Here is a 13,085-nt window from a genome sequence, read left to right as displayed (position 1 = left end):
AGAGAGGCGCACTGTCCGTGGTCATCATGGGTGATGATGTGTTTGGATAGGCAATGTAAATAATCAATATATGTCTGTCATCAACGACTGCTATTTACTTTAGATGATGATGCATTAGGTTGACATGATGAAATCTCAAGTCCCTGGTCGGTATTACATCACATAGCTACACGGCATCATCCCATGTCATCTTTTGTTATGAGGAGGGACTATGTCAACAGAACAGAGGGCTAGTCGCATTGCCTTGTAATGTCAAACAAGCATGATAATGAATTTTAGGGTTTTCAAATGTCAACATTGTGAGGTTATTCTGCACGGTTGCAAAACTATTGATCACACAAGAGAGAATTCATTGAAATCAATGTTTATTTTATGCCATACATTGATTGTATACTGTCATATTTTATTTCAAAGCAATGTCTATCTTATAATATGGGAAAGCATGGGGTCCCTCTCTCCCATGTGTCCCTTGTTGTGTAGGTTATGGATAATTTATAATTATTACCCCTGGCAAGTTTATGCAGTGCAGTAATTATATTACTGTAGTGTACAGTAATACAATATCTCACAATCAAAAAATTTAATTAGTAGACAAATAGATATTAAAATACTTACACTTCAAATGTGTATCACATTGAAATCTAAATTCTGTTGAATGTCCAGCAGCAAGTAACAGTAGTAACCTACTTTGGGAAATCTACAGTGAAGTGAAGAGTTATCAAATGTATGCGTGTGTGATGTGTGTATGATACCGAGGGTTTCATGATTACTGAACTGTGTTTTGCTTATACAGAATGGCATATACACACACTCAAATTCTCCCTCTTGAGTTGTCTTGGAAACAGACTTGCATCTTTCAATTGGCAGTAACGTACTATATTTGGTGCCGTGTATTAACAACTTGGGTCCAACGTACCACATTACAGTGACTTGAGAGACTATAAGTAAGGGAGTCCAGTAACCATAGAACTGTTCAACTGTCATAAAACAACCATTAATGTCGCTTCTTTCGTTTGAATGAACTCTGCAGCCTCTCACTGTGTGGTATTCTATTATATTGTATGTATCCCTTATTGTATGTATCTATTATATGTGTCCCCAAACTTTAATATTCTATTCTATTCTTCTTTATCTCCAAACCTCTTATGCCCAGTTGTTTGAAGCGAAAATGGCAGTGGAGAAGCGCTTGGCATTCTCTATTGTGCAGTTCCTGCGAGATCAAACACACTGTGGTGCTTTGAATTCCGATGAGCAGGAAAGCCTCGAAGGTAGGTCAGCGTGGGATCACTGTCTGTTCAAAGTTTTTGCTAAAACTGCTTATAAAATACTGCATCCTGCTCTCTCCAATTCAAGGTTTTGTAAACGCATTTGGACTATAATAATATGTGCTCTATGTTATCTAATGGACCTATAACCATAATATAAACAGTTCCATTGAATCGAAGCTACTCAATGTTTACTATTATGTTATTGCAACACTGTTTTTGCCCTTGTAGTTGCAATACAATGTTTGGAGACCACCTTCAAGATCAACTCCAGTGACTGTCATCTCGCAGCACCACAACCTCTCACGGAAATATTCCTCAACTCTCTCCTCAAGGTGGGAAGGTTACTCTCTGATTCACTACCTTGTTTCAAACTCTTTTACTTAAACTACAACATTCACCTGTCTGTGTGCAGTTCATCAATCATGCTCAAATCAGTTGTAACCTCACAAGGGTAGTAAACTACAAATGGAAAGATGTGTATAATGCTTGATTGATAAATGTGACTGCATTTCCTTAGAATGACCAGAATAACCTGGTGCTACCAGAGACATCGCCGTCACCAGAAGACACAGAAAGGGCAGAACAGCTGAAGAATGAAGGTACTTGACACTGTTTGAATATGTAATGTAGACTTCTGATAAATACACGTTGCATAAGTTCAAATGTACTACAGTTTGTTCCCATAGTGACATTGTTTTGTAATTTTGTAGTAACATTTGTCAGTAGATGTGATCTGATCATAAGACTGGCATTATCTCAAAAAGCGAAACCTCCATTTCATACGCAGGGAACAATCATATGAAAGAGGAGAACTACAGCTGTGCGGTGGAGTGTTACACAAAAGCCATTGATTTAGACCTCCGAAACGCTGTCTACTACTGTAACAGGTACACACAACCACTTCTGAAATGGTCAAGATTTAACACTGTACTCAAATGAGAAATGCATAACATATGTGTAACACCTATATTATATATGTATGTCTATTACACCTATATAAGTCACTATTATTGTGAACAGTTGAAGTATAACTCTTACGATAGACTTGTTTCATGCATACACAATGCAGTCATAATTGCTGTATGTTTGAGCTGAAAGACATGGCACACAACAGCCTTGTGTGCCTCTTGTCAGACATACAGTAGGTCTGGTGAACCAGACTACTAGCTATAGGCACACAAAGCTGCTGCAGCCTTTGCATGCCTTATTGATCTGAGTGCTAATAAATGAACCAGAGCGTCTGGTTGTGTGACTGGCTGTTTCTGTTATCATCACCGCAGGGCTGCAGCACACAGTAAATTGGGGAACTACACAGAGGCAACGGGAGACTGTGAAAGGGCCATAGGGATCGACCCCAGCTACAGTAAAGCCTATGGGAGAATGGGGTGAGTTAGACATGGGAGAGGAGTGGAAATGTCTGGTCTTGATTTAGTTTAGTTAATTATTTTGACAATTTTAAAAACAAGCACACATAAAGTGAGGGGAAAAAGTATTTGATCCCCTGCTGATTTTGTACGTTTGCCCACTGACAAAGACATCAGTCTATAATTTTAATGGTAGGTTTATTTGAACAGTGAGTCACAATAACAACAAAAAAATCCTGAAAAACGCATATCAAAATGTTATAAATTGATTAGCATTTTAATGAGGGAAATAAGTATTTGATCCTTCTGCAAAACATGACTTAGTACTTGGTGGCAAAACCCTTGTTGGCAATCACAGAGGTCAGACGTTTCTTGTAGTTGGCCACCAGGTTTGCACACATCCCAGGAGGGATTTTGTTCCACTCCTCTTTGCAGATCTTATCCAAGTCATTAAGGTTTCGAGGCTGACGTTTGGCAACTCGAACCTTCAGCTCCCTCCACAGATTTTCTATGGGATTAAGGTCTGGAGACTGGCTAGGCCACTCCAGGACCTTAATGTGCTTCTTCTTGAGCCACTCCTTTGTTGCCTTGGCCGTGTGTTTTGGGTCATTGTCATGCTGGAATACCCATCCACGACCCATTTTCAATGCCCTGGCTGAGGGAAGGAGGTTCTCACCCAAGATTTGACGGTACATGGCACCGTCCATCGTCCCTTTGATGCGGTGAAGTTGTCCTGTCCTCTTAGCAGAAAAACACCCCCAAAGCATAATGTTTCCACCTCCATGTTTGACGGTGGGGATGGTGTTCTTGGGGTCATAGGCAGCATTCCTCCTCCCCCAAACAGGGCGAGTTGAGTTGATGCCAAAGAACTCCATTTTGGTCTCATCTGACCACAACACTTTCACCCAGTTCTCCTCTGAATCATTCAGATGTTCATTGGCAAACTTCAGACGGCCCTGTATAAGTGCTTTCTTGAGCAGGGGGACCTTGCGGGCGCTGCAGGATTTCAGTCCTTCATGGCGTAGTGTGTTACCAATTGTTTTCTTGGTGACTATGGTCCCAGCTGCCTTGAGATCATTGACAAGATCCTCCCGTGTAGTTTTGGGCTGATTCCTCATCGTTCTCATGATCATTGCAACTCCACGATGTGAGATCTTGCATGGAGCCCCAGGCCGAGGGAGATTGACAGTTATTTTGTGTTTCTTCCATTTGCGAATAATCGCACCAACTGTTGTCACCTTCTCACCAAGCTGCTTGGCGATGGTCTTGTAGCCCATTCCAGCCTTGTGTAGGTCTACAATCTTGTCCCTGACATCCTTGGAGAGCTCTTTGGTCTTGGCCATGGTGGAGAGGTTGGTGTCTGTTTGATTGAGTGTGTGGACAGGTGTCTTTTCTACAGATAATGAGTTCAAACAGGTGCAGTTAATACAGGTAATGAGTGGAGAACAGGAGGGCTTCTTAAAGAAAAACTAACAGGTCTGTGAGAGCCGGAATTCTTACTGGTTGGTAGGTGATCAAATACTTATGTCATGCAATAAAATGCAAATTAATTACTTAAAAATCATACAATGTGATTTTCTGGATTTTTGAAGTGTACCTATGATAAAAATTACAGACCTCTACATGCTTTGTAAGTAGGAAAACCTGCAAAATCGGCAGTGTATTGTCACGATCGTCGACTGAAGACACGGACCAAGGCGCAGCGTGATAAGCGTACATTCTTTATTTTAACGTACTTAACGACAAAAACAACAAACGATACGTGAAGTCCTGAGGTTACAACAAAACAAACCTTACGGAACAAGATCCCACAAATACTAGTGCAACACAGGCTGCCTAAGTATGGTCCCCAATCAGAGACAACGAGCTACAGCTGCCTCTGATTGGGAACCACCCTGGCCAACATAGATCTAAACGAACTAGAACGAAAACATAGAAAAACTAAACATAGAAAAATCCACACCCTGGCTCAACCTTTAAGAGTCCCCAGAGCCAGGGCGTGACATGTATCAAATACTTGTGCTCCCCACTGTATCTTTTGAGGAATATGATATTGCTTTTTGGGACTGTTTAAGGAGCAATAGCTGTTGACTGGTATGGTTCGAATGAGATGATAGAACAAGAATATGGCTTGAAAATAGTCATTATTTTGCTGGTATGGTTCGAATGAGATGATAGAACAAGAATATGGCTTGAAAATAGTCATTATTTTGCTCAGGAGTTAAACTCACTGCACTGCTCCAATGTCTCTTATACCGTGTTTCTCTAGATTGGCATTGACTGCTATGAATAAGTACCCAGAGGCCATCTCCTACTTTAAGAAAGCTCTGGTTTTAGATCCAGAGAATGACACCTACAAATCCAACCTGAAGATCGCTGAGCAGAAACAAAAAGAGGCATCCAGTCCTGTAAGTAGTGCTGCTGAAGTTTTTATCTCAATTTCACATTTCAAAGGTCATTCTTAGCATAAACACTGCATGTAATAATGTCATTACTCCCCTACAAATACTGTCACTACACCTCCAAGAATAGACACTTTATTTACATTTGAACTAAACTTTCAGAATGATTCTTCATGTATTACACTTATCTTATATCCCACGGGTATTCAAGTGTGTCAAGATGTCCCAGTTGTGTCAACAGCCAGTGTTGGGGAGTAGTGAACTACATGTAGTTCAACTAGTAATTGAATTACATTTAGCAGTAGCTTGGGGGTAGTTGAACTAAATTCAACTCTAGGTAGTGTTTATTAGTAGTTAATTTATTTTTGCCATGTAGTGGTGTAGCTAACTACTGCAACTACACACTACTTTTTTATTGAAAAGAAAATATGGGTGAAGTAGGCAAGAATTTCCTTTCTTTTTCGGCATCAGACATGCCTAATTATTACTTGACACATCATTTTTGTGTTTAATAGGCTAAATTGCACATTCTGTTGACATCTGACTCCAGAGTGATTTGTCTTGCAATTTGTAGTCTATAACATTTCAGATTTAGTAGTTTGGATGTAGTGAACTACTTTTTCAAAGTAACTTTAGTTAAGTAAACTATATTTTTCTTAAGGGTAGCTTTAGTGTAGTTTAACTTCTTCCAGTGTAAAGTAATTAGTAGCTTGTTAAACTATATTTTCAGAGTAGCTTCCCCAACACTGTCAACAGCTATATCAGACACGTTTAATATTACTGCTTTGAGCAGTGGTACAAAATTATATCATATATACGAACATATTTATCTTGTCAGATTTAGCTTAACGAAGCCTTTGAATGTTTGCTTGTTACAGACGGCTACGGGACTGGGATTTGACATGGCCAGCCTTATCAACAACCCTGCCTTCATCAGCATGGTAAGACTGAGATTAGTGATGGGCTGGAATAAACAACTGCACACAGTATACCTGGGTGGAAACAGATTTAGTTTACTTTAAGGTACTTTAGGTGTGCTTACACGGTGCACCAGTTGTGGGAGGTGGGGGCATGCACTTTAGGACTATTCCATTGGTTCCATTACAGTGGGCAAGCTAAATCAAATTGAAAGAAAACTAATACTATATTCGACCCAGGTCTGACGGACATTGCAGTCCCTCCAGGGCCAAGGCCATCCCTGGTCTAGACAAATCCTAGACATTGGTTCCTCATACTTCTTTTATGAGTGTTTGTGATATGGTTACTAGTGGAGAATGCTTTAAAAAATTGACCCCATGCCTGACACAGTTGGCCTGGTATTCCACCAATGCCATTGTCAAGGGGCCTGGGGACTTTTAAGGGGCTTATCATGGCTGGTTGATTGAACAGTTGGCAGTAGGAATGCCTGCCAGGCAGAGTGCATGTCATTATAAGCATACTGATCCTTCATGGCAGCAGCCAAACTGAGTCCTGAATAGTTTTACTAGACAGCTATGTAATTGTTGTGAGTGCTAAGTAGCCATGCTATTAGAGAATGAATCTCGTTCCCCCTTAACACTGTTGTCTTTTTCACACATTTAAATGGGAGACATGGTGATTTTCTGCTTGCTTTGTGTGCGTTCACAGGCCGCCAGTGTAATGCAGAACCAACAAGTGCAACAGCTGTGAGTGTTCTGCATGTTTAAGCAGCATACCCAGGGCTGTGTGGCTCAATAGTGTGAAGCTACATCCTTTCCTCAGCTTTTCCTTAATCTGCACTGATTATGATAAATAACCCCCACTCTCTGAGGGTGTCTCAGAGAGGTGGGATATGCAACAAACACATTTCCAATTCACACATGCATATTAATACACACTTGTGCGAAAATAGGACAAATGTAAGCCCCCACAAAAGTGTTATTATTAAATAGATGAAAGACACCCCACTAAAACTATTGAGACAAAGCCCATCAAGATGTTTTAGTTTACAAAAATACCCTCCATCCCCCTAATTCATAATGCTGTTATCATAGCTTGAAGTCAGAATTTAGAAATGACTGTTCAATTATGCTCAGATGTTTTTGTTAAAATGGCGTGTGACACGTTTATAACTCTTTTGGGTTCTCTCTCGTCCTCTCTCTTTCTGTGGGCAGTATGTCAGGGATGATGTCCAATGCGGTCGGGGGTCCAGCAGCAGGGGTGGGAGGACTGTCGGACATCTCCAGCCTGATTGAAGCGTACGTCAGCACCACAAGGGTCATGACTGTAACATACACAGGGACTCTCTGCTCCTGACCTTAGGGCTCAAATTGCACATTTTAAAAAGCAACAGACAGATCAAGGATTACCTCAAAGTAAAGGCTCAATTTTGGTCTAACGTTTTTTTTGCTCAGAATTGTGAGGGACTCAAAGTAGCATGCTTCATCTATCTGTATTATAATCTACTTGACACAAGGACTACATTAACCTGGTACAGTTGAAGTCGGAAGTTTACATACACCTTAGCCAAGTACATTTAAACTCAGTTTTTCACAATTCCTGACATTTAATCCTTGTAAAAATGCCCTGTCTTAGGTCAGTTAGGATCACCACTTTATTTTAAGAATGTGAAATGTCAGAATAATAGTAGAGAGAATGATTTCTTTCAGCTTTTATTTCATTCATCACATTCCCAGTGGGTCAGAAGTTTACATACACACAATTAGTATTTGGTAGCATTGCCTTTAAATTGTTTAACTTGGGTCAAATGTTTCGGGTAGCCTTCCACAAGCTTCCCACAATAAGTTAGGTGAACTTTTGCCCATTCCTCCTGACAGAGCTGGTGTAACTGAGTCAGGTTTGTAGGCCTCCTTGCTCGCACACGCTTTTTCAGTTCTGCCCACACATTTTCAATAGGATTGAGGTCAGGGCTTTGTGATGGCCACTCCAATACCTTGACTTTGTTGTCCTTAAGCCATTTTGCCACAACTTTGGAAGTATGCTTGGGGTCATTGTCCATTTGGAAGACCCATTTGCAACCAAGCTTTAACTTCCTGACTGATGTCTTGAGATTCAATATATCCACATCATTTTCCTTCCTCATGATGCCATCTATTTTGTGAAGTGCACCAGTCCCTCCTGCAGCAAAGCACCCCCACAGCATGATGCTGCAACCCCTGTGCTTCACGGTTGGGATGGTGTTCTTCGGCTTGCAAGTACCCCCCTTTTCCTCCAAACATAACGATGGTCATTATGGCCAAACAGTTCTATTTTTGTTTCATCCAACCAGAGGACATTTCTCCAAAAAGTACGATCTTCAAATCAAATCAAATTTTATTTGCCACATGCGCCGAATACAACAGGTGTAGACATTACCGTGAAATGCTTACTTACAGCCCTTAACCAACAATGCATTTATTTTTTCATAAAAAAGTAAAATAAAACAACAACAACAAAAAAGTGTTGAGAAAAAAAGAGCAGAAGTAAAATAAATTAACAGTAGGGAGGCTATATACAGGGGGGGACCGGTGCAGAATCAATGTGCAGGGGCACCTGCTAGTTGAGGTAGTTGAGGTAATATGTACATGTGGGTAGAGTTAAAGTGACTATGCATAAATAATTAACAGAGTAGCAGCAGCGTAAAAAGATTGGGTGGGGGTGGGGGGGCAGTGCAAGTAGTCCGGGTAGCCATGATTAGCTGTTCAGGAGTCTTATGGCTTGGGGGTAGAAGCTGTTGAGAAGCCTTTTGGACCTAGACTTGGCACTCCGGTACCGCTTGCCGTGCGGTAGCAGAGAGAACAGTCTATGACTAGGGTGGCTGGAGTCTTTGACAATTTTGAGGACCTTCCTCTGACACCGCCTGGTATAGAGATCTGGATGGCAGGAAGCTTGGCCCCAGTGGTGTACTGGGCCGTACGCACTACCATCTGTAGTGCCTTGCGGTCGGAGGCCGAGCAGTTGCCATACCAGGCGGTGATGCAACCAGTCAGGATGCTCTCGATGGTGCAGCTGTAGAACTTTCTGAGGATCTGAGGACCCATGCCAAATCTTTTCAGTCTCCTGAGGGGGAATAGGCTTTGTCGTGCCCTCTTCACGACTGTCTTGGTGTGTTTGGACCATGATAGTTCGTTGGTGATGTGGACACCAAGGAACTTGAAGCTCTCAACCTGTTCCACTACAGCCCTGTCGATGAGAATGGGGGCGTGCTCAGTCCTCTTTTTTTCCCTGTAGTCCACAATCATCTCCTTTGTCTTGGTCACGTTGAGGGAGAGGTTGTTATCCTGGCACCACACGGCCAGGTCTCTGACCTCCTCCCTATAGGCTGTCTCATTGTTGTCAGTGATCAGGCCTACCACTGTTGTGTCGTCGGCAAACTTAATGATGGTGTTGGAGTCGTGCCTGGCATGCAGTCATGGGTGAACAGGGAGTACAGGAGGGGACTGAGCACGCACCCGAGGGCCCCCCGTGTTGAGGATCAGCGTGGCGGATGTGTTGTTACCTACCCTTACCACCTGGGGGCGGCCCGTCAGGAAGTCCAGGATCCAGTTGCAGAGGGAGGTGTTTATTCCCAGGATCCTTAGCTTAGTGATGAGCTTTGAGGGCACTATGGTGTTGAACGCTGAGCTGTAGTCAATGAATTGCATTCTCACGTAGGTGTTCCTCTTGTCCAGGTGGGAAAGGGCAGTGTGGAGTGCAATAGAGATTACATAATCTGTGGATCTGTTGGGGCGGTATGCAAATTGGAGTGGGTCTAGGGTTTCTGGGATAATGGTGTTGATGTGAGCCATGACCAGCCTTTCAAAGCACTTCATGGCTGACAGACGTCAGTGCTACGGGTCGGTAATAATTTAGGCAGGTTATCTTAGTGTCCTTGGGCACAGGGACTATGGTGGTCTGCTTGAAACATGTTGATATTACAGACTCAGTCAGGGACATGTTGAAAATGTCAGTGAAGACACTTGCCAGTTGGTCAGCACATGCTCGGAGTACACGTCCTGGTAATCCGTCTGACCCTGCGGCCTTGTGAATGTTGACCTGCTTAAAAGTCTTACTCACATCGGCTACGGAGAGCGTGATCACATAGTCATCCGGAACAGCTGGTGCTCTCATGCATGCTTCAGTGTTGCTTGCCTCGAAGCGAGCATAGAAGTGGTTTAGCTCGTCTGGTAGGCTTGTGTCACTGGGCAGCTCGCGGCTGTGCTTCCCTTTGTAGTCTGTAATAGTTTTCAAGCCCTGCCACATCCGACGAGCGTCAGAGCCGGTGTAGTACGATTCAATCTTAGTCCTGTATTGACTCTTTGCATGTTTGATGGTTCGTCTGAGATAATAGCGTGATTTCTTATAAGCGTCCGGGTTAGAGTCCTGCTCCTTGAAAGCGGCAGCTCTACCCTTTAGCTCAGTGCGGATGTTGCCTGTATTCCATGGCTTCTGGTTGGGGTATGTATGTACGGTCACTGTGTCCCCATGTGCAGTTGCAAACCGTAGTCTGGCTTTTTTATGGCGGTTTTGGAGCAGTGGCTTCTTCCTTGCTGAGTGGCCTTTCAGGTTATGTCGATATAGGACTCGTTTTACTGTGGATATAGATACATTTGTACCTGTTTCCTCCAGCATCTTCACAAGGTCCTTTGCGGTTGTTCTGGGATTGATTTGCACTTTTCGCACCAAAATACATTCATCTCTAGGAGACAGAACGTGTCTCCTTCCTGAGCGGTATGACAGCTGCGTGGTCCCATGGGGTTTATACTTGCGTACTATTGTTTGTACAGATGAACGTGGTACCTTCAGGCGTTTGGAAATTGCTCCCAAGGATGAACCAGACTTGTGGAGGTCTACAATTCTTTTTCTGAGGTCTTGGCTAATTTCTTTTGATTTTCCCATGATGTCAAGCAAAGAGGCACTGAGTTTGAAGGCAGGTCTTGAAATTCATCCACAGGTACACCTCCAATTGACTCAAATTATGTCAATTAGCCTATCAGAAGCTTCTAAAGTCATGACATCATTTTTTGGAATTTTCCAAGCTGTTTAAAGGCACAGTCAACTTCTGACCCACTGGAATTGTGATACAGTGAATTATAAGTGAAATAATCTGTCTGTAAACAATTGTTGGAAAAAACACTTGTGTCATGCAGAAAGTAGATGTCCTAATCGACTTGCCAAAACTATAGTTTGCTAACAAGAAATTTGTTGAGTAGTTGAAAAACAATTTTTAATGACTCCAACCTAAGTGTATGTAAACTTCCGACTTCAACTGTATGTAAAGCAGAGAAACCCTAAATGCCAGCTCGTCTGGCCTCTGTTTGCAGTGGTCAGCAGTTTGCCCAGCAGATCCAGCAGCAGAACCCAGAGCTGATCGAACAGCTGAGGAACCACATCCGCAGCCGCTCCTTCAGTGGCAGTGCTGAGGAGCACTCGTGATCCACACAGGTCTGTGTACTACAACACAGCTCTTACAGGGTGCATCTCCATAGTCTAAAGAGGCTTCCCCTCCTCAATCTGCTCTAATGGAATAGTGAAAAGCAACATGGAGATTGCGGTAGATTTGCCTTCACCTGTCCAGTTATATCAATAGCAGAGACCTAACATTTGATTGTACGTGTGCTTTTGTTTTACCAGCAATAGATGGATCAGGATCTGGTTATGAATTACTTAAACTGTAATTACAATGTTGTTACACAAGGTGAAAAGGATGTTCGAATAACATGAATATTTCTTCCCTTCAGCGTACGTTTCAATAGAGGAAGGGCAACCATATGTCGTGATTACAATCTCTACACCCATTCCTTAAACTCACATCACCGGCAAAGCTGGAATGAAGAGACAGGCGGAGATGGGGACCATGTTACTTTACTGTGACTGGATCTTCAGAGAGGAGAGGAGAGAAGAGAAACAGTCTACACATTCTACATACGTAATAAGAAGAGAGAGTATCCAACACATTCTATGTTGATACTCAAATCAGGAAATAGAGTTTCAACCGCATTCTAGCCACCCAATTACTTTCAAAAACATTCCCACCAATCAGCAGAAAGAATATTCTACACAGTTCGAGACGCAATCAGGAGACAGTCTCAACTAATTCTTTTAAATATCCAACCCAGTGCACAGCAAATATTTTATCTTTCCTCAATGATGTTCCATTCCAAATGGATTTCTTTGTTTTTCTATATTGTGCTGTAGTAGAAATGTGGAAACCATTGCCGTGTTCCTATACTGAATAACAGATCCTTTGTTCCGCACTGATTGCACTGATTCAACAGAATTGTACGTAGGAGAATGCAGGGGTGTATACAGTGAGATAAAATGTTTAGATATAAATTAAATGAATAGAGCTGATTGGATTCCCTATTCTACATGACAGGCAATTGTATCTGTTCTACACAATACAGTTCTATCTTCATGTTCTGTAACATTGCACTTTTCAGAACTGACCCCAGGATTTGACTTAAAATTGCTTTCAGTAATTTCCTTGAGGGAAAGGGAGGAAGGAATTAAGGAAGGAGTGAAAGGGAGGAAGGAATTAAGGAAGGAGAGATAGGGAGGAAGGAATTAAGGAAGGAGAGAAAGGGGTTGTTAAGGAAGGAGTGAAAGGGATAAAGGATGCATCTGTGAAGTATTTTCTCATGACTACATGAGTTACACACGACAGCAGGGTTACATTGTTTTCTGTCCTATCATGTTCAGAGTTATTTTTGTACGAAATTATTTGTTATAGTTACTGTTGGGTGAAACAAAGACCCTAAGCCTTGATCATGTGGATCTCTGTCATTGCTTTGGATAACAATTATCAGACTGCTAATTTGAAGATAAAGGAAAGTATGTCCTTGAAAGTATGTATAGTGACCATGTCTGCACCCCCCCCACCCCACCCTGTATGTACTAGTCATTGCAACCATAGCAAACACACGTCATTATGTCAATGCCATTTCCCTTTTGATTCTGTTTCATTTGACATCACTGAAGCAATGTTGATAGTATGGGACTTCTTCAGCCTTGTTGATTTTGCATGCTTTTCCATCTGATATTTATTGTCAGACACTTAATTGAAGCTAATGAATATGCTTGTAAAACAGAGCAGCATAATGTTTCGTCAAAAA

At 42.1% G+C, this 13,085-nt stretch overlaps 1 protein-coding gene and 1 long non-coding RNA gene across 2 annotated transcripts in view; both read left to right on the top strand.

Moving 5' to 3' along the window:
- The window catches only part of LOC311127976, a 1,008,662-nt gene that overhangs the window by 374,026 nt on the left and 621,551 nt on the right, over positions 1-13,085 (top strand). The window lies entirely within an intron of this gene.
- Positions 1,169-11,406, top strand: sgtb (small glutamine rich tetratricopeptide repeat co-chaperone beta; the record flags this gene model as incomplete). Its single annotated transcript, XM_084159799.1, has 10 exons — positions 1,169-1,268; positions 1,497-1,600; positions 1,795-1,867; positions 2,056-2,155; positions 2,549-2,653; positions 4,902-5,040; positions 5,913-5,975; positions 6,661-6,698; positions 7,167-7,250; positions 11,295-11,406. The coding sequence occupies 10 exons, from the start codon at positions 1,169-1,171 to the stop codon at positions 11,404-11,406; spliced, it is 918 nt and encodes a 305-aa protein (XP_084015925.1).

Source organism: Coregonus lavaretus, assembly GCF_964263955.1.
Source record: "Coregonus lavaretus genome assembly, chromosome: 4".
Classification (NCBI taxonomy): Eukaryota; Metazoa; Chordata; class Actinopteri; order Salmoniformes; family Salmonidae; genus Coregonus; species Coregonus lavaretus.
Note: the sequence above shows the minus strand (reverse complement) of the source record. Positions and strands in the feature narration are given on the sequence as shown.